At 53.7% G+C, this 16,826-nt stretch overlaps 7 protein-coding genes across 7 annotated transcripts; 2 read left to right on the top strand and 5 right to left on the bottom strand.

Annotated features, from left to right (window-relative positions):
• Window positions 1-375: 375 nt before the first annotated feature.
• NCS54_00240800 (Dolichyl-phosphate beta-glucosyltransferase) lies at window positions 376-1,726 on the top strand (the record flags this gene model as incomplete). Its single annotated transcript, XM_053148007.1, has 3 exons — window positions 376-504; window positions 561-1,277; window positions 1,325-1,726. 3 exons carry the CDS (start codon window positions 376-378, stop codon window positions 1,724-1,726), a joined length of 1,248 nt encoding a protein of 415 aa, XP_053003982.1.
• Window positions 1,727-2,252: 526 nt separating this feature from the next.
• NCS54_00240700 (Squalene monooxygenase) lies at window positions 2,253-3,749 on the bottom strand (the record flags this gene model as incomplete). The annotated part of the gene is made up of 1 exon (XM_053148006.1): window positions 2,253-3,749. One exon carries the CDS (start codon window positions 3,747-3,749, stop codon window positions 2,253-2,255), a length of 1,497 nt encoding a protein of 498 aa, XP_053003981.1.
• A 1,643-nt stretch (window positions 3,750-5,392) lies between these two features.
• Window positions 5,393-8,314, bottom strand: NCS54_00240600 (Hypothetical protein; the record flags this gene model as incomplete). The annotated part of the gene is made up of 1 exon (XM_053148005.1): window positions 5,393-8,314. One exon carries the CDS (start codon window positions 8,312-8,314, stop codon window positions 5,393-5,395), a length of 2,922 nt encoding a protein of 973 aa, XP_053003980.1.
• Window positions 8,315-9,465: 1,151 nt separating this feature from the next.
• Window positions 9,466-10,904, top strand: NCS54_00240500 (Aldo-ket-red domain-containing protein; the record flags this gene model as incomplete). Its single annotated transcript, XM_053148004.1, has 7 exons — window positions 9,466-9,587; window positions 9,638-9,704; window positions 9,757-9,856; window positions 9,910-10,055; window positions 10,105-10,229; window positions 10,278-10,821; window positions 10,875-10,904. 7 exons carry the CDS (start codon window positions 9,466-9,468, stop codon window positions 10,902-10,904), a joined length of 1,134 nt encoding a protein of 377 aa, XP_053003979.1.
• Window positions 10,905-12,578: 1,674 nt separating this feature from the next.
• On the bottom strand, window positions 12,579-13,788 carry NCS54_00240400 (Hypothetical protein; the record flags this gene model as incomplete). Its single annotated transcript, XM_053148003.1, has 4 exons — window positions 12,579-13,285; window positions 13,334-13,416; window positions 13,473-13,719; window positions 13,779-13,788. The coding sequence occupies 4 exons, from the start codon at window positions 13,786-13,788 to the stop codon at window positions 12,579-12,581; spliced, it is 1,047 nt and encodes a 348-aa protein (XP_053003978.1).
• A 300-nt stretch (window positions 13,789-14,088) lies between these two features.
• Window positions 14,089-14,690, bottom strand: NCS54_00240300 (Mitochondrial inner membrane protease subunit 2; the record flags this gene model as incomplete). The annotated part of the gene is made up of 2 exons (XM_053148002.1): window positions 14,089-14,365; window positions 14,422-14,690. The coding sequence occupies 2 exons, from the start codon at window positions 14,688-14,690 to the stop codon at window positions 14,089-14,091; spliced, it is 546 nt and encodes a 181-aa protein (XP_053003977.1).
• A 593-nt stretch (window positions 14,691-15,283) lies between these two features.
• NCS54_00240200 (Hypothetical protein) lies at window positions 15,284-16,370 on the bottom strand (the record flags this gene model as incomplete). Its single annotated transcript, XM_053148001.1, has 4 exons — window positions 15,284-15,767; window positions 15,818-16,025; window positions 16,081-16,243; window positions 16,293-16,370. The coding sequence occupies 4 exons, from the start codon at window positions 16,368-16,370 to the stop codon at window positions 15,284-15,286; spliced, it is 933 nt and encodes a 310-aa protein (XP_053003976.1).
• Between the last annotated feature and the right edge of the window lie 456 nt (window positions 16,371-16,826).

Below are 16,826 nucleotides of genomic sequence, written 5' to 3'. Positions count from 1 at the left end.
CTAACCTGCACCTGCAGGTCAAGACCCCTAAAATAACGACCCTCCAAAATGAATGTCTCTATCCGCTCTCTGACTGGCCCCTGTCCCTGGCCATCTACGTAATCGACAGGGACCTTCCATCTCGAGATCCAGCTTTCGTGGCCTCAGGAACAACAGAAACAACTTGGGGTACGCGCAACCTCGTATCGTATCGCGAGCTTCATTTCTTTACACTTTGCATCATTTGCCCAACTGGCACATTTCTCTCCTTACCTTTCTTTCCCTTTAACTTTTCGCTTCTCGTCTCTGTACTTCTAATGCGCCTACCTTGAATTCCTAACTCATTTCCCCTCCGCATTCTGCTTCCGCAGAGTTGCTTACTCCTTCTCTCCAACCATGGCTGTCGCAACACCTCTCGAGCTGCCCGCCAAGTTCCTACGGCCTCTTTGGGCATGGATTGAAGCTACGCCAGTTCATGTTCTTGTCGTCCTCTTGATTGCGCTCATTGCGCTCGCCCTCCTTGCTGTATGACCCTGCCCCGCGCCCCGCGCATTGGAACTTGCTAAGCTGACCTCTTGAAGCTGTTCGCTCTCCTTCACCTCGTCGCGCCAAAGCCTCGCCCAGTTGTCGCGTCGGAAAAGAGATATATCACCAGCCATCCCGAGACCGGCCGTACAAACCCTCTACCTCTGCCTTGCTGGTACGACCGTTGGCTCGCCGAGCGCCAGGCCAGCGAGCAGCACATCCAGCCCGCCGAGGCCTTCCCAACCCCGGACGCCGGCAGCATCGAACCCGCTGATGTACGCCTCAGTGTCGTCTTCCCGGCATACAATGAGGAGGCCCGCGTAACCCCGACCCTCGAAGAAGCCGTCGCCTATCTTGACAAGCACTTTGGCCGTACTGCGCATGCCAAGGCAGACGTCGTTAGCCCGACGACCAAGCGACACGTGCGCAACGCCCCCAAGGAGGATCTCGGAGGGTACGAGATTTTGGTAGTCGATGATGGTAGCAGCGACAAGACGGTGGATGTCGTGCTCCAATTCGCCAAGGACAATGACCTCCATGGTATCCTAAGAGTCATATCGCTGGAGAAGAACAGAGGCAAGGGTGGAGCTACCACACACGGATTCCGACATGTCAGGGGTGAATACGTGCTATTCGCTGACGCAGATGGTGCATCGCGCTTCAGCGACGTCGGAAAGCTCATTGAAGGATGTGAAGAGGTCGTTGATGGATCACACCGTGGTGTAGCCATTGGTAGCCGCGCCCATCTGGTCGGGAGTGAGGCTGTTGTCAAGGTAAATGCGACTTCTACTTCATCAAGAACGGATCTGACACTTTCTAGCGCTCGGCCCTGCGAAACTTCCTCATGCGATCCTTCCATCTCGTCCTCATGATCCTCACACCCCCAGCGACATCACGCATTCGCGATACCCAGTGTGGCTTCAAGCTGTTCTCGCGCGCCTCCCTCCCCCACATCATCCCATACATGCACACCGAGGGCTGGATCTTTGACATTGAGATGCTCATGCTCGCCGAGTCGGCTCCCGCCACCCCGGTCCTTGGTAGTGATGGTAGTGTTATCGGCACCAGCCCGGGCATCAAGGTTGCCGAGGTGCCCATTGAGTGGCACGAGGTCGGCGGAAGCAAGCTAAACGTCATCCAGGACAGCATCAAGATGGCTATCGGCCTTGCGGTGCTGAGGGCAAGCTGGATGATGGGTGTGTACCGGAGGAGGTTGACATGATGGGGGGCATTGGCAAGTAGACGGACGTAATGATGAATGTGTGCAAAATGGTCACATGAACCACAGGTATATAGAAATAAAAGGCCTTATTTAGAACGAGCTCCCCTTCACGAGCGAGAACAGCATCATCAGGGACCTGTAAGTGAAACAGAAAAGACGCTGCTGCATTAAGATTACTTATAAATCTAGCCCCAGCCTCTCAGACTTGAGCCACAGCCGAATCTGAAGAGAAGTGTATATCTAACAGAAAGCCACACCCCACGCTCAACAAACATCTCAGATGCTCAAATGTCTCATAACCGTGCAAGGCGGGGGATCATATGTACAGAGACCCTAGCCCTAGGTAGATAGGTAGGTAGGTATCTAGGGGAAACCCAAATCAACTTCCATGGCAAACAAAACCCAGCAATGCTCCTCAAACGCCGCAACTCGCACCATATGCTCCCTCTTTTTTCAGATTCTACATGTCTTCCTTTTCATGCAGCAGCTTTCTTTCAAACATGCCAGACAGAATCTATAGCCGAGTTTACTGAAAGGTTTCCCGGTACATGATGGGGACGAAGACGATGCACGCCTTCCAGAGGATGAGGACGGCGTCGATGATGGCGAGAGGAGCCTTGAGGATTCCAAACACGCCACAGCCGACGACGGAGCAGGCGTTGAGCCAGATGGCGAGGAACGCGACCGAGAAGAAGTGGTAGGCGAGGACGAGGGGGCGCTGAAGGAGGCCGCCGAGGAGGGCCACGGGACCGTCAGTTGTGCCGCGCTTGAAGTAGCTGAAGCAGCCGTATTGGAGGGCGCGCAGCTGGCGGTCGTTGGCGGCGAAGAGGGAGTAGAGGGCCTGGGCGAGGACGTTGATGATACCCGTCAGGGGCTTGCGCCTCCAGTAGAGCTCATCGAGAGCTTTGTTGATGGCCTTGGGGTCGTCCAGGTTGGACACGCGATCAGGGTGCAGCAGCTCAGCCAGAAGAACAACATCGTTAAAGGCAACGCTCATGCCACCGCCGGTGAGAGGGTGTCGCATGTTCATGGCATCGCCAAGGAGAATTGCGCCGTTGGAGCGCTGTTTCGTAGGAGGGAGCCAGCTGTTGGGCATGCTGCGGGGGATCTTGCCATCCTCGAGGGCCTTCTCAACGGAGGGTCGTACTGAGGGAGGCAGAGCAGGGAGGACAAAGTTGCGGATGTAGCCACGCACGCCGCCGTTCTCAGGCGCGGCCTCGGGGATTCCTTGGGGCACGTCGATGAGGGCGCGAGTCTCGTGAGTGCCGATCTGGTAGAGGAGGATGGGGAAGGCATTTCCGATAATGACATGGCCGTGTCCGGGCTCAGGGAGGTCGCAGTCGATAAGCTCGAGAGCGTAAAACTTGGAGCAAACCTTGGGCTTGGACTTGAGAATCTCCTTGCGCCACTTGGAGTCGTAGCCGTCGGCGATGATGGTCAACTGGCCAAAGTAATAGTCGGGCTCCTTGACGCCCGTCTCCTTGTTTGTGGTGCGGCTCTCGACGCCGAGGATCTGATCAGACTGCTCGCCGCGCAGGGTCTTGACGACCTCGGTCTCGACAACAGTAATGTTCTCGTGGTTTATACACGAGTTGCGCAGGTTGGTGATGAAGCGACCGTGGTGGAAACTGCACCCGACGGGCTTCTTGCCGCTCTCGTTGTGGCCGCCCCAAGCATGTGTGACATTGTTCTTCTCGTCGAGACCGGGATAGGGGATAAGGACTTTTTCGCCGTGGTAAAAGACCGTGTAGCCGTAGCAGGGCATAGCGTCGATGCCGTCGATGCAGTGCTTTAGACCAATCTTGTCGAGAGACTCGACACCGCCGGGCTGGAGCAGCTCGCCGACGATGCGGTCGGGCTCCTTGAGCCAGCGCTCGAGGAGGAGGACGGAGCGGCCCTGGTTCGCGAGAGCGTAGGCGATGGTGCAGCCAAAGACGCCGGCGCCGACGACGACGACATCGGCTTCATGGTATTGCTCGCGACGGCGAGTCTGCGACTCGGCGGTTGTAAGTATCGCAGCCATGATTTCGAAGTGCGAGGCGGGAAACGATATTCAAGTCCTTTGTCAAGGAGACTGTTCGATTGGCGGTGGGGGGTCCCTTTTTATCAATCGCGAATCGGGGGGGGGAGGGGAGGCGAGAAATTGGATGGGTTTTCGGATCGCCCCGAAATTAGGAGAAAGGTCGTAAGAGGATTACAAGCGAGAGAGAGGTAAAAGAGTATCCGACGAGGAAGAGAAATGAGGCGTAAATAAAGAGGAAGAGGCAAGGTTAAAGGTAAAAAAGAGTCGGTGCCTTTTTTGAAATTGGCCCCAAGAGGTATCTCCGAAGTAATTGAGATAGGTAAGTTGATGTCGGGGGTCGGGCAGTACCGTTCCGGATCAATGACGCTCTGAAGGAAGCACAACCAACGGGGATGATGCACAATGGGATCACATCAATTGATGCAGGAATATGGGCAATTGAGCCGTTTTAAAACGTACAAGAGGATCAAAGACATCAGCGACAACGGGATTCTCTCCCCCCTCTCTTTTCCACCCGCAATTGGCCGGGCATACGCCGTTTATAGGGATCCTCTCTCTGCCAGAACTCCGTGGGATTGATGGCGGGCCTCTTCTGGCCTGTGATGATTCCTCCCCATGCCAGTCCAATTAGCCTATGAGCCGTCACTGATTCGCAGACTCTGCCCCATGACGGTCAGGGATCGGGGGGAGAAGCTCAGGCCAGGCCAGGCCAGGGGGGACCTCAAGAAAAGAAGAAGAAAACGAGACCCTGGAATGGCAGAGACTGATCATGCTGCGGTCCTGGCTCGCGTTTCTGCTCCAGGGGCCATTCGCGCTGTAAGGGCCCTGTAACATCGTCACCCCTCGACGCTGTGCTTCCCCCAACACGTCCTTGACAAATCGCGCCACTGCCCTGACCGCCTAGAAACCAACCAATCAGAGTCCCCGACCGCTGCTGCAAATGGTTCGATGAGAAGAGAGGACACCGCCAGGTTCCGGCTGGCAAGCATGTGAAAGTTGAGGTTGGAGATGCACCAGCTGGACCAGCCCAGAAATCGTACGTGGTTCAACGGCACAGGGCAAATTTGCTTCTGCCGGGTCCCGGTATCATTTCGTCGTCGGCAGTCCAGTAAACAGGCGCCAGTTTTTGGCTACTTTGAGAGCTTGCGAATTGGTCGTCTTGTGTCCAATCAGTGCTGGGCTGATGACACTCTCACGTACTCGCTCATCATGGCTACACGAATACGCGCGGGCGGCATTGAGTCCTCGGCATTTCAAGTCAAGGGTCGGGTCCTTCTTTGGTTTCAACGGCGTTTGTTGAGGTCGATCCGCTTGCGAAGGATTCACATGTGAAATCCCACTTTGCTCGACATTTCTCAAGGTAGTCCAAGAATTGAGGGCACAAGACCACTTTAGCCTCATCGTTGGTCTCATCTCATCCACCCACCCGCTCATCCATGATATTCACACGAGACAGACTAGTACAGTAACGCTTTGCTTCATTTCATTTCATTTCGCTTTTATACAAATGGTAGTATGTAGTAGTTACACTTGTAATAAAGTAGTCTCAGACCATGAGAAAAATCTGGGTGCTCGTCAACGTAAATACCCAGGAAAACGCCCTCGAGTGGCATGCGCCATGACAGCACGAGCTCTATGTCTTCTCAAAACCATGCTCCAGCCAGGCTTTGTCTCTCCAGATACTCCTGTTCCTGCTCGCTCATCTCAGGGGATGGCGTCCTCTCTCTTCTTGGCCTCGACCGCTGTTCCGTTCGAGTGTCCTTGGCTCCCTTGCTCCTAGCCAGTCCATCATCTTCCTGCCTTGTTTCTTCAGGCTGTATTGTTGTCTCTCGTGAAGTCGTTGCATCACGAATGATGCTCCTCTTGGTCTTGGGCGTTTGACGTTCCACTTGGGCATCCGGGAAGAAACCTCCGTCAAATGCTGGTGGTTGCTCCGCCATCCCAAATACACTCACAACCTCTTTCTTTAGTGTCTCCCTCTCTTGTCGATTCGTTGCCCGTAATGACTTGATGTGTTGCAGCGCATCGTCGAGGCAAAGCAAGGCCTCTTCGCGCTCTGTGTTGGCAGCGCCATCCCTCGCCGTCCTCCCGGCTATCGTCTTGATTGCCAGCTTGATTGACTCCTTGCATTCCTTGCTGGCCTGCCACCAGTCCGACTTTGACGTGAAGGAAGTAACGAGTGATCGGAGGTCCTCGTACCGCCTCTGACCTGTGTAGGCATAGACAAGGCTGGAAAAGTTGAACTTGTTGTATGCCAATTCGCCCATGCCGTTTGTTTCTGCCGCAATCTCACACACCTTGATCGCAGCCTCCTGCCTGCCCTTTTGCATCAGAACCCGCACGGCCTTGTTGTACACACTGTCATGAACGCGTTGCCCCTTGGCTAGAGTTTCTTGAAGCAGGTTGCCCACATCATCACCGCACTCAAGTCGTGAGACCAGCATTGGTACCAAAGCCCCGCTGATATCATGCTTCTCTTCGTGCGCCTTGCTGATCAGCTCAGATGCAGTGCGAGAATGGGGTCCTTCCAGATGGATGTTGGCAACTACAGCCAGTCGAAGACAGCGTGCTGAACACCCCAGGCCCTTGCCGACAGCCTCTTGATATGTATTGTAGACACGGCCCCATTCTTCCTGCAGTGCCAGAGTGTTCATGTATTTGAACACTGTCCGTTCGAAGATCGGGATCGAGTCACCTCCACAGTCGGGTAATGTTGATACAACGGCATAGCCATCTCCCCGTTCACCTGGCAAGGGCATGTGCAAGTCGTGCAAGGCGCCGTTGGCCTTGTATCTGGCTAGAAGGGGGTCGTGCAGCCAAGGCATAGAGGTTTGTAGGTCCTTCAACATGTGTAGCAAGTCCGCTCGGGCGAGGTTCCAATATTTGCAGCTTTTGTCGGCAATCTCGTTGAAGAAGATTTGATCCATCTCTAGCCCACCATCCTGGCAGAACTCAAGCCAGGCGACCAACGCCTTGAGATCGCGATTCCGTCCGTGCCTGTCAAGAACTGCAAAGGCAAGAGTCTTGCTCAAAGCCATCCGATGAACTGAGATAAGATCCCGCACAAAGATATCAATCTCTGCTGGTGAGTGGTCCTGGCAATAGATTTTGGTCAACCATGAGAGGACGTTCTGAAACGCAGGTGAGGGCTTGTCCTTGTTGAAAAAAGTATCCAGCCGAGTCCAAACCATGTCCCATAGACCCAATTCAGCGTCTCGTACAACGAATCGGCCTCGAAGCTTGACGTCGGCCTCGGTTAGCTTGGGTTTCAACTCTTGGAGGCGAGCAAGTCCTTCGGCCGCTGTCGTATCGTCTCCAGCATCCAGGGCAATAAGAGTGAGTCTGCGTCTGATGGCGTACTGCCTGGTGGCAGAAAAAGCAGACATACCACACTCTTGTAGAGTGCCATAGATCTCCTTGACTCGCCTAAAGTCCTTGGTCGTCTTCCAGTAATGAGTGAGGAACCCAGTTACCCACTCGTTCCGATATTTGTATGAAGCTCCCTCTAATCTTTGATCTTGGAGTCGAGAAAACTCCTTGACAAGATGCTGAACACCTTCCTTGTCGCCAGTCTGTAGAAGGCAGTCCATGAATGGGATAGCAAGGAGGTAAAGATCTTTGCAAACAGGACTAATCGTATCCAAGATAAAGGGTACATTGCTGTACTCCTCGGAGCTTGCTGTGGACTGAAGAAGACGAATGCCCCTCGAGAAGATGGCCTGAGGTTCATCAACCCCTGATGTTATCAACTCTTGCAACATTCTGGCACACTTCTCCTGCTGCTCAACAATCTGGCTGCGGGCGAATGCTGGAGACTCCAACTTGGCAAGGAGAGCGTCCAAATCCCTAAACGGACCTTCCGAGGCTTTACTGGGGAGCTTCTGTGTAGTTCCTTCAGCGCTTGCATCTTGGCTCGGTGATGGCGGTTTTACACTGGCTGCCTCGGATGATACATGCTGATGAACGGCGTCTAGGTTGTTCAGTGCCTGGGCTCGACGGGCGTTTGGTATCCTGTGTTTCCATCCCGAATGTGGCAGTTTAGTGTTTGAAAGATTGTCGTCGGCAGAAATCTTCAAGAGGGGAGGAATTCGGGTAAAGGAGCTGGTATCCGATATCCTGGAGGATTCTTTTCGAGACACATCCCACTCGTCCCATCTATTTTGACGCGCCTGTGCCGTAGCATGAGAATTGCCATCCTGGTTCAGTGTCGCCTTGAACCCATCGATTGACTCGGCCTCATTCGATTCCGACCCATCACTCTTCAGGCTATCAATTCGACGCCTTCGACGACGAACTGAGTTTTTAGGTGCCGGCACGGGATTGAAATCATGGGCGATCTCAACTGGAAAGGCTTCCCGTCGGCCGTAGCTCTCAGCCAATGCAGCCGAATTGTGATGTACCCGGGCTGTATGAAGCTTCTTGGCGTTGTCGATGGCGGCTCGAGCAATATTCAGGCGTCGACGTCGTTCTTCGGCGAGGATAATGACGGAGCAGGACGTCGTCAGGAGCACGCCGCGGAGAGCGTTGATGGCAGCCCTGGAGGGGGCGGGGTTCGGAGACGCCATATTAGGCGGCCGTCATCTTGAGTCGGACCAGTACTGCCTAACTCCGGCTTCACAGGTCCGTATGCGCGTTCGTTGGAGGGCAATTCGTGTCGTCGGATGTCGCTCAAGATTATTCTCGTGGTGTGATCCACAGGTACCGGCTCTGGGCGACATTGAAGCACTGGGCAGATCGTGACCAATGGAATGACCTCGGGGGCACGGAAGCTGTGTTACCCCGTTGAGCAAGCCTCACGGGCCAACGTTGGCCGATCACGTGATATCTCTAATGCATTAGCTAAGCCGATTTACAACCACAGCTGCAAGCTGCTTGCCTTAACGCCGTTAACTCCAGCTTCAGCCTATGATGCTTCATTAAAACGTCCAAATGTGGAATGCGAAACCGAGGATAGTGGCCTTGCAATGAGACATGCGGAAGGTCCCCGCTGTTGGTTGATACAATGCAGCCAGTCTACCCGCTTGGCCTCATCCACAAAGAGGGGTGGATGGTTGGTACCTATCCTTCACAAAGCCTCATTAGACGGAGCATTGGATCTCTTTGTTTTCTTCTATCATACTAATATTGCGGCAAAATATTATAATCTAAGATATAGGATAGCTCCAATTAGAGCCTCCAAATTACTTGCTTAATTCTTATGATAAAATATAGGCAAATCACGAACGTGCAAGGGTGGATGTGTTTCCTCTCCTCCCACAGTCAAAGCGTGATGGCTCGGCGAGATATTCAGCCCGCCATCCGGAACCTGGTCATGACTGGGGCGAAACCACCTTTCCATGGCGTCACTATTGGCCGCGGATGGTGTCAAACGAAACTCCGGGACAACCTGGAGCAACCTGTTGTTGACCCAGGGTGCCTTGGCTTCGGAGTTTAGAGGAATCACGGATAGGACTTAGACAAATGAGGGATACCTTGAGAAGTTTAAATACTGCGGGATGATTGCAAACAAATCCAATGCCGATATCACAAACCAAACGATTTGTATCCCACGTCTCATCCGATCGATCCTTTCTCCAAAAACGGCCAGTGCTATCGATATAAGTACTGCACCTGCCCTCAGTGATTCACCGACGACACTTCGACTGAATCCAATCCTTGAAAGCCTCGAGATTGTCTCTTCCCCTCTCCAAATCAGCCTTTGTTAAAATCAATCACCATGGCTCTTCCTATGGCACCACCCCCAAAGAGCCCCTTGGGCCACTATCGACTCTTATCGCCGTCGGCCGCGGTGCGAGTCTCCCCCCTCTGTCTGGGCACCATGAACTTTGGCAATGCCTGGTAAGTTATAGACAGCGAGCACAAGTCCTAATCAATTGACTCTCTCTCAGGAAGGACTACATGGGAGAATGCGATCAGTCGACCACCGAGGCAATTCTTGACTTTTTCTATGAACAGGTATGAACCCAACATGCCCCTCACGCAATGCCGACATACTTACATGATGAAGGGAGGAAACTTTCTTGACACTGCCAACAACTACCATTTCCAGGAGTCGGAGAAATGGCTGGGAGAGTGGATGAAGAAGCGCGGAGTCCGCGATGAGATGGGTTTGTTGCACATGGACTCATGTTGACAGACGGCTTGCTGACTTTGTTCTCAGTCGTTGCCACCAAGTATACGACCAACTTCCGGTCTGGTCCTAAGGGTACCAACGTCATGGCCAACTTCACCGGCAACGGCACCAAGAGTCTCGTCACTTCAGTCAACAACAGTCTGAAGAACCTTCAAACTGACTACATCGACCTGGTAGGCCACTTACACGCAGAATGTGAGTATCAAGTTAACCATGTAACAGCTCTATGTCCACTGGTGGGATTACAGCACCAGCATCCCTGAGTTGATGCAGTCGCTCAACCAACTGGTTGTTTCTGGCAAGGTTTTGTACCTGGGCATCAGTGACACCCCAGCCTGGGTTGTGAGGTGAGTCAATGGCTCCTCGTCAAGACGCAACTGCTTACCCCTTTGCAGCAAGGCGAATGAGTACGCTCGCAACAACGGCCTGCGCCAGTTCTCAGTGTACCAAGGTCGCTGGTCTGCAGCTTCTCGTGACTTTGAGCGAGAAATCATCCCCATGTGCAGAGCTGAAGGAATGGGAATCGCCCCTTGGGGTGCCCTCGGTGGCGGCAAGTTCAAGACCGAGGAACAGCGCAAGGCCCAGGAAGGGCGAAAGGTGGAGGCGAGTCAAGGAGAGATCAAGACCAGTCAGGTGCTGGAATCGATCGCTGACCGTAAGAACTCGCTCATCACCAGCGTTGCCCTTGCATATGTGATGCACAAGACACCCTACGTCTTCCCAATCGTGGGCGGTCGGAAGGTGGAGCATCTCAGGGGCAACATTGAGGCTCTCACTCTCGAACTCACCGAAGAGGACATCAACGAGATCGACAGTGCCGTCGAATTCGATCCGGGCTTCCCTCACAACTTCCTCCACCGTCCCGGACAGGTGATTGGAGGTCAGGATGTTTGGCTGCTCAAGATGGGCGGCACGTTCGACAACGTCCCTACGCCTAAGGTGAGAGTTCCCAGTCATTGGATCGATGGAATTCCCGACTAATCAATGTTTAGCCTATCTCTCCGGCCAAGCGAGGGGAGTAGAGTGCCCGTCTCAAGGCACCTTTTTGGAGATGGGTACCGTCCCGATCAATGCTACCCACATGGCGAGAAAGGAGCGGCGTTTGGGCGAGGAATGTTTGGTAAAGGCCAGGCATAGCACAAAATAATGAGGCCGCAATATTTCCATGAATAGGAGCTCGATGGAAGACAATGAGCGATAGAGGTCGGCGGAGGATGACGGAGGACGGCTGAAAATCCCATCTCACTTACGACGAATTCTTTTGAGAACTAGCTCTCAGCTGCTTTTTAATACAACTATTGAGAATTAATTATCTCATAATTAGTACCAATAACTTAACCATCAAGTCCTTGGTGGAATTGTTCTCCGAAGTCATTGTCGAGTGTCCGGGAAGGAAAGCGCGGGATAGAAGCCCCTTCCTTAAAGAAAGATTGGGACGCTCCTGCCGACTGCGCCCAGGAATCTTGAAACCCGGCCTTTACCGCTCACCAATGCTTGTTCTTCACTTCTTCAACACTTATTGTTCTTCCGAGTTGATGCACTTTGTCTTGTTGATATACTGTCGACCACCATGGATGAGGAAAGGTTGCCAGGGGCAGACGAGCAAACCGATTGTGTGCCAGAGACGCCGAAAAGAGCCTTCCACCTAGTCAATGAGCAGCGCCAGTCGACGCCGAGTATTGTCCCCAGCCCTTGCGTGCAAGAGTTGGATGAGGACGACGAGCTCGGCGAAGTCGACGCCGTGAAATCGACTCAAGATGAGTTTGCTTCCGTTCGATGGTACGTTCGACCGAGGCGGTACGAGCAATACGCTGACCCATTCTCCTCACGTAGTATTCCAGAGACCCCGCCTCCTAGCAGCTCGACTATCTTAGAAGCTGCGGCACGAATAGAGGAAGGAGAGAATTTAGATGTGGACGGGCGAGTGGTCGCGAGCAAACACCGGAAGACGAAGAGAAAGAGGGTGGAACCAATCCTTTCCAGTGAGGAAGACGAATCAACGACGTCCGATGGTATAACAAGTATGTGATCCATACGTACGCTTCCTGGGCCCCAGATCTGACATGTGGCAGACTACCTAAACGTTAAAGAGAACGAAGTCACGCAGAACACTTGCCCCAGGAGACAACAAACAGACCCTCCAGGATCTTGCCATGAAACGAAGTTGAAGCCTCTACCCCGTGGAGCCCCTCGTATCGTCGAAAAGAAGGGGAGGTACACGATCCACAAAGGCATCCGTATTCGAGATTACAAGGTCCCAAGTCCCGATTCTTCATACCTCCCACCGCCCAGTAGCCCCGAGTTTCAGTGTCGCGATGGCTTTGATGCGAACGAGGCATCACTCCGATACCCTCGACCAATGAACCCGCGGGTGCAGGAAACCGGAGACTTGGAGATGACATCGCTAGATCCGGATCACACAATGTCTGACAGAGAAGGGAATCAGCTGAGCAGGAGCCCATCACTCGGAACAGCAAGAGAGGGATGAATCTGTATCGAATCTGATTAGTTCATGTACTTATCACGACCAAACAAGAAAGGCGTCCAAATACTCACAAGTGTAATGCCAGTCCGTACAGGGTATCTAAATGGCACACCCCCTAGGTTTAAGACTACCTTCAATTACAAGCAAACGAAGCTCTGTACTCGCCCCAACGCCTTTTCATATGAGATCGCCCTCCATTTGACATTGCCGTCTATTTAGCTCCCTTGCCCTTGGCCTCATTCTCTCCAAGCTCACGAATCAGAACCGCTGTCTGGCCTGCTCCGTTGTAGTCCTCCTGGCCAGTCTCGAAGCCTGGGCAGACGCCAACAGCGAGATACTTGCCGTCGCTCGAGAAAGCAAGGGCAGCAACGCTGTTGGGGAACTTTTGGTACTGTTTTAGTCGACGCTTGGCCTCGGCATCCCACAGCGCAGCAGTTCCGTCACCGCCGCCAGAGGCAAAAGTTCCGTGAACCGGGTGGAAAGCCAGCGCGTTGACGGGATACACGATATCACCATCTCCGTCAGGTGCTGCCTGTCTATGACACTTGAAAGCGTACTTGCGAGCCTGCGACTCAGCAGTGTCCTCAAACCACTCGACCGCAACTCGACCCTCGATACTACTAGTAGCGTATCCGGCGTCATTGGGCATGCAAGATACCGCCCGCGTAAGATATCGAAGTGAAGATTCCCGCTGCTGCCACGGCTGAAGATCTGTCGACCCGGTCACGAACAGGTCGGCAATGGTCTTGAGGTCGTAAATGTTGATTACTCGGCCAGCCATCGCAACGACGACCTTGGTCGGGCTGGCTGCCAGCGCATGGGGCTTTCCAGGGAGGGAGACTCGAATAGGGGCGCTCGAGGGGTCGGCAAGGTTGTGAAGGTTGAGACTGCAATCCCATGACGCGGAGACGAGAATGGCTGATCGCAAGTTAGCTTGAGTCGAGCTGAGACGGGGATGTGACCTACAATGCGTCGGGCTGTATGCTACACAGCGGACTGGCGCAGCATGCTTGCTCAACTCAGTCTTTTCGCCAGTCTCCAAGTTGATCCTGTCCACTCCAATCAGCTCTGCATCTCGATGCGCGCCCAGTCGCAATCCACCCACCTGTTTACAACCCAGTCCATGCCAGCGGTAAAGGCTTCATTGTCGCTAGCGCCGAAACAGACATCCAGGACAGGCGCTCGGTGCTCGTACGTGTTGACGAGGGTCGCTTCTCCCGCTCCGCCCGCGATATCATAACAGTAAACCTTCTTGTCCCACGACGAGACGAGGAGCTTGGTCCCAGAGGACGGCGCGAAGGCGATTGACGACACGGCGTCGCCCGGGGCCGGAGAGAGTTCGTACTGGGTCGCTAGAGCTTTGTTAGACATGCATTGGACTAACTTTGCGATGTAGACGCGTAAAACTTACCGGGAGCCATGTTTGTTTGCGCTCTTGACGACACACTGGATGTTGGGGTTTGGAGCTTGGAGAGTGCCTGGACTGTTTTGAAGCTCGGGTGGACTTCGGGCCGCTGGTTGATGGTACCTGCAGGGGCCACACCACATGAACTTGACGAGGAACGAGAGATGAGAAACACCATGAATGAGGTTTCATGATGAAACCAATTAAATGGAGTATTTTACTTTGAAAGTTCCATGGTGATTTTTGCATTGTTCAAGTCTATAAGTTTGCCGTATCTTACACCATTCATATGCCACATGCTCTTGAGAGTCCCATCTTACTCGAGCGGCCGCTCATGCTCCCACCATCGAATTGGGCCAAACTTGCGAAACGGAAAGACAATGTGCGTGACCCTCCCCGTGAGAAGCTGCTTCGACACGGGCCCGTACGTGTTGCTGTCGAGGCTCGATCCGGGTGGTCCATCACCCTCGACCCAAACATGGCCCTGCGGCACTCGCACTGTCGGCAACGGATGGGGCGCTTTTGTCCTGACCACATCGTTTTCGAGGGCCACGACTCGCTTGACTGCAATGACCTCGGGATGAAGCGGACTCCTTTTAAATAGAACGTCAGCTCAAATCCTTTTATTTTCCTTGGAAATTATGCCTACCGCAGCGTCACAACCATGCCCCTCTCGATGCCCTCGTGCGGCGACCACTTCCAGTTCAGGATCACATCCCTCCGCAGCGTCGAGTCCTTGTCGTCGTTTATGAGCGGGTACATGGACGCCCCGTCGACGACCGTCAGCTCGGCGACATGCAGGTTGAACATGGCGATGACGGGTATCCAGGTTGCGAGGCCGAACAGCTTCCAGGTGGTTGACCCGACGACTCCCCCGCCTGCGCCTTTGAACCGTGCCCAGGCTGAGCCGAGAGCCATTGTGGTCACCCTCGTTTATCTCCTGGTTTTGGGGTTGGAGATATTCGACATTTCTCTGTAGAACAAAGAAACGTCGTGGTGCTGGCTTAGAAATTCAATGTCATGGGTCGAGTTGAGGTTGTAAGTATAGAAATTCCCAGGCCTGGGCGTCTAAGCCCTTCTCGGCTAGCGCCAACCGCAATCAACGCACCTCGCTCTAGACGAGAACCTCCTGAATCCTCACAACCAACGTCACTTTCAGATGGATACCTTCACATTACGGGGTCATGTCTTTCATTTTCAACTATAAACCAAGCCCTGTTGGCAATCCTAGCTAACCATGTCACCCCGGGGCCTTGGTTACCATTGAACTGCTCGTTGACAACGCCGTTTCAGACGCCTACTTCCCACCACCCTCGGAATAACTACATGAAAGTCGGAACTTTTGTGATGCTTCTGCAGCCCAGGCACATGCTTTCTTTCAGCTTCCCAGGCCGCCTCTAATTACACCGTTTTTCCCTCGTCCGACGACCCCGTCATGGGGTTCACCCTGGGGCGGCCTTGGCTGTCCTGCCGGCTCAGCCCGCCCCGGAGAGGCTTCGTCTGGCCATGACCTAAATGGTCTCAGGGATGTTGTCGTCGCTGTCGCTCATGCTCTCGTCTCCGCTGACCTCAGCATTCTCACGCTCACGCTTCTCCATCAGTGCTTGGAGCTCGGCATCATCACTCTCAGTGACAGCCTTAGGCTCCATCTTGACCACCAGGTTACCGCCGGATGCCTCGATGCTCTTTCGGATGTCGACGATGGCCTCCTCCAGGCGTGTGATACCAACGGCCTTGTCCAAGCATGTGCTGGTCAGGACGTAGAGAGGGGGAGACACTAGCTTAACCTTGACCTGGGTCTCCTCGGTGTTGTTGGCCTCAGCGGTGCGCAGGGCAGACTTGACGGCATCGATACCCTCGTAGCCGAAGCAGGTGACCTCGATATCGGCTCGGACCTTGGTGGGCTGAGGGGTGAGTCGCTTGGTGATGTAGGTCTTGAGCTCCTCGGTGACGGCCTCGCTGGGGAAGGTGATATCGTTCCACACCTCGGGGTTGCTGCTCATAATTAGCATCTACGCCCATCATTCAAGAACACATGGACTAACGTGATAGAGAGCTTGAAAGCGTCGATGGCGTGGCCGTACTTCTTGTTCAGAGGCCAGGCTATGCTCTCATAGAGTGTCTCGATCGGGGTCTGGGTCTTCTCGGCAACGTGTCGCATGATGGAGTGGACCATCTTGCCCTTGTTGTATCGCTCCTCGCACTTGCCGATATCCTCGGGGGAGACTCGTCGCTTCGACAGATCGATATATCCTGCGCCAACGTCAATCTCTGTATCGGAAGCGCCACGCCTGGCTATACTGCGTACCCTTCTCCTTGTCCACACGGAGCACCACGACGACCTCATTGCGGCCAACTCGAATGAGCTTCTGAATACTTCGGATACGTCGTCGCGAAAGCTCGGAGAGCAAGATCATGCCATCGATGTTGTCGTACTCCAGGAGCTTAACATAGGCACCCATCTCGGCGATCTGTGGTCGGTCAGAGGGAGGATTCCGGGCAGACCAGGCTGGTACTGACCTGCTTGACATTGACCATGACAAAGCTGTCAATCTCCGGATACTTCTCCTCGTAAAAACGGCAGTTTGTTAACGACATCTTGGCGGTTTTGTCGAGGAATCAAGGTTAGGTAGGTCGGGTTCTCGAAGTGAGGTGGGGTTTTCGAACTCTGGCGGCGTCGCACGCACGCGAGTTGGGGGTCGAAAAAAATGTCGAAAAAACCTGATGTGATTCTCGGTCGGTTTGCGATGGTATCGACGCGTGGGTGGTCGATTATCTCGATGCTAGGCCGTAAATCGTGCTGCAGGTGTGGTTGTTAAGGGAAGAGTCATAATTTTGACATTTTACAGGCAGTGATGATGGTGGGGTGTGGCGGGGTAAACGCCGGCTGAACGCCAATCCGAGCTTGAAACTGGTGACTTTTGTTTCTTGGCCTGTAGAGGTGTTTCTACTTGTAGATCGGTGAGATGATGGGATATTATCATTGATTTTAATATGATATGGGCTGAATTCGCAGTATCTTATAAGTCCTGGGCTGTATTAACATCCATGTTC

This window comes from Fusarium falciforme, chromosome 2 (assembly GCF_026873545.1).
Source record: "Fusarium falciforme chromosome 2, complete sequence".
In the NCBI taxonomy this organism is placed as follows: Eukaryota; Fungi; Ascomycota; class Sordariomycetes; order Hypocreales; family Nectriaceae; genus Fusarium; species Fusarium falciforme.
The sequence above is the reverse complement of the archived record's forward strand: the minus strand, read 5'-3'. Positions and strand labels throughout refer to the sequence as shown.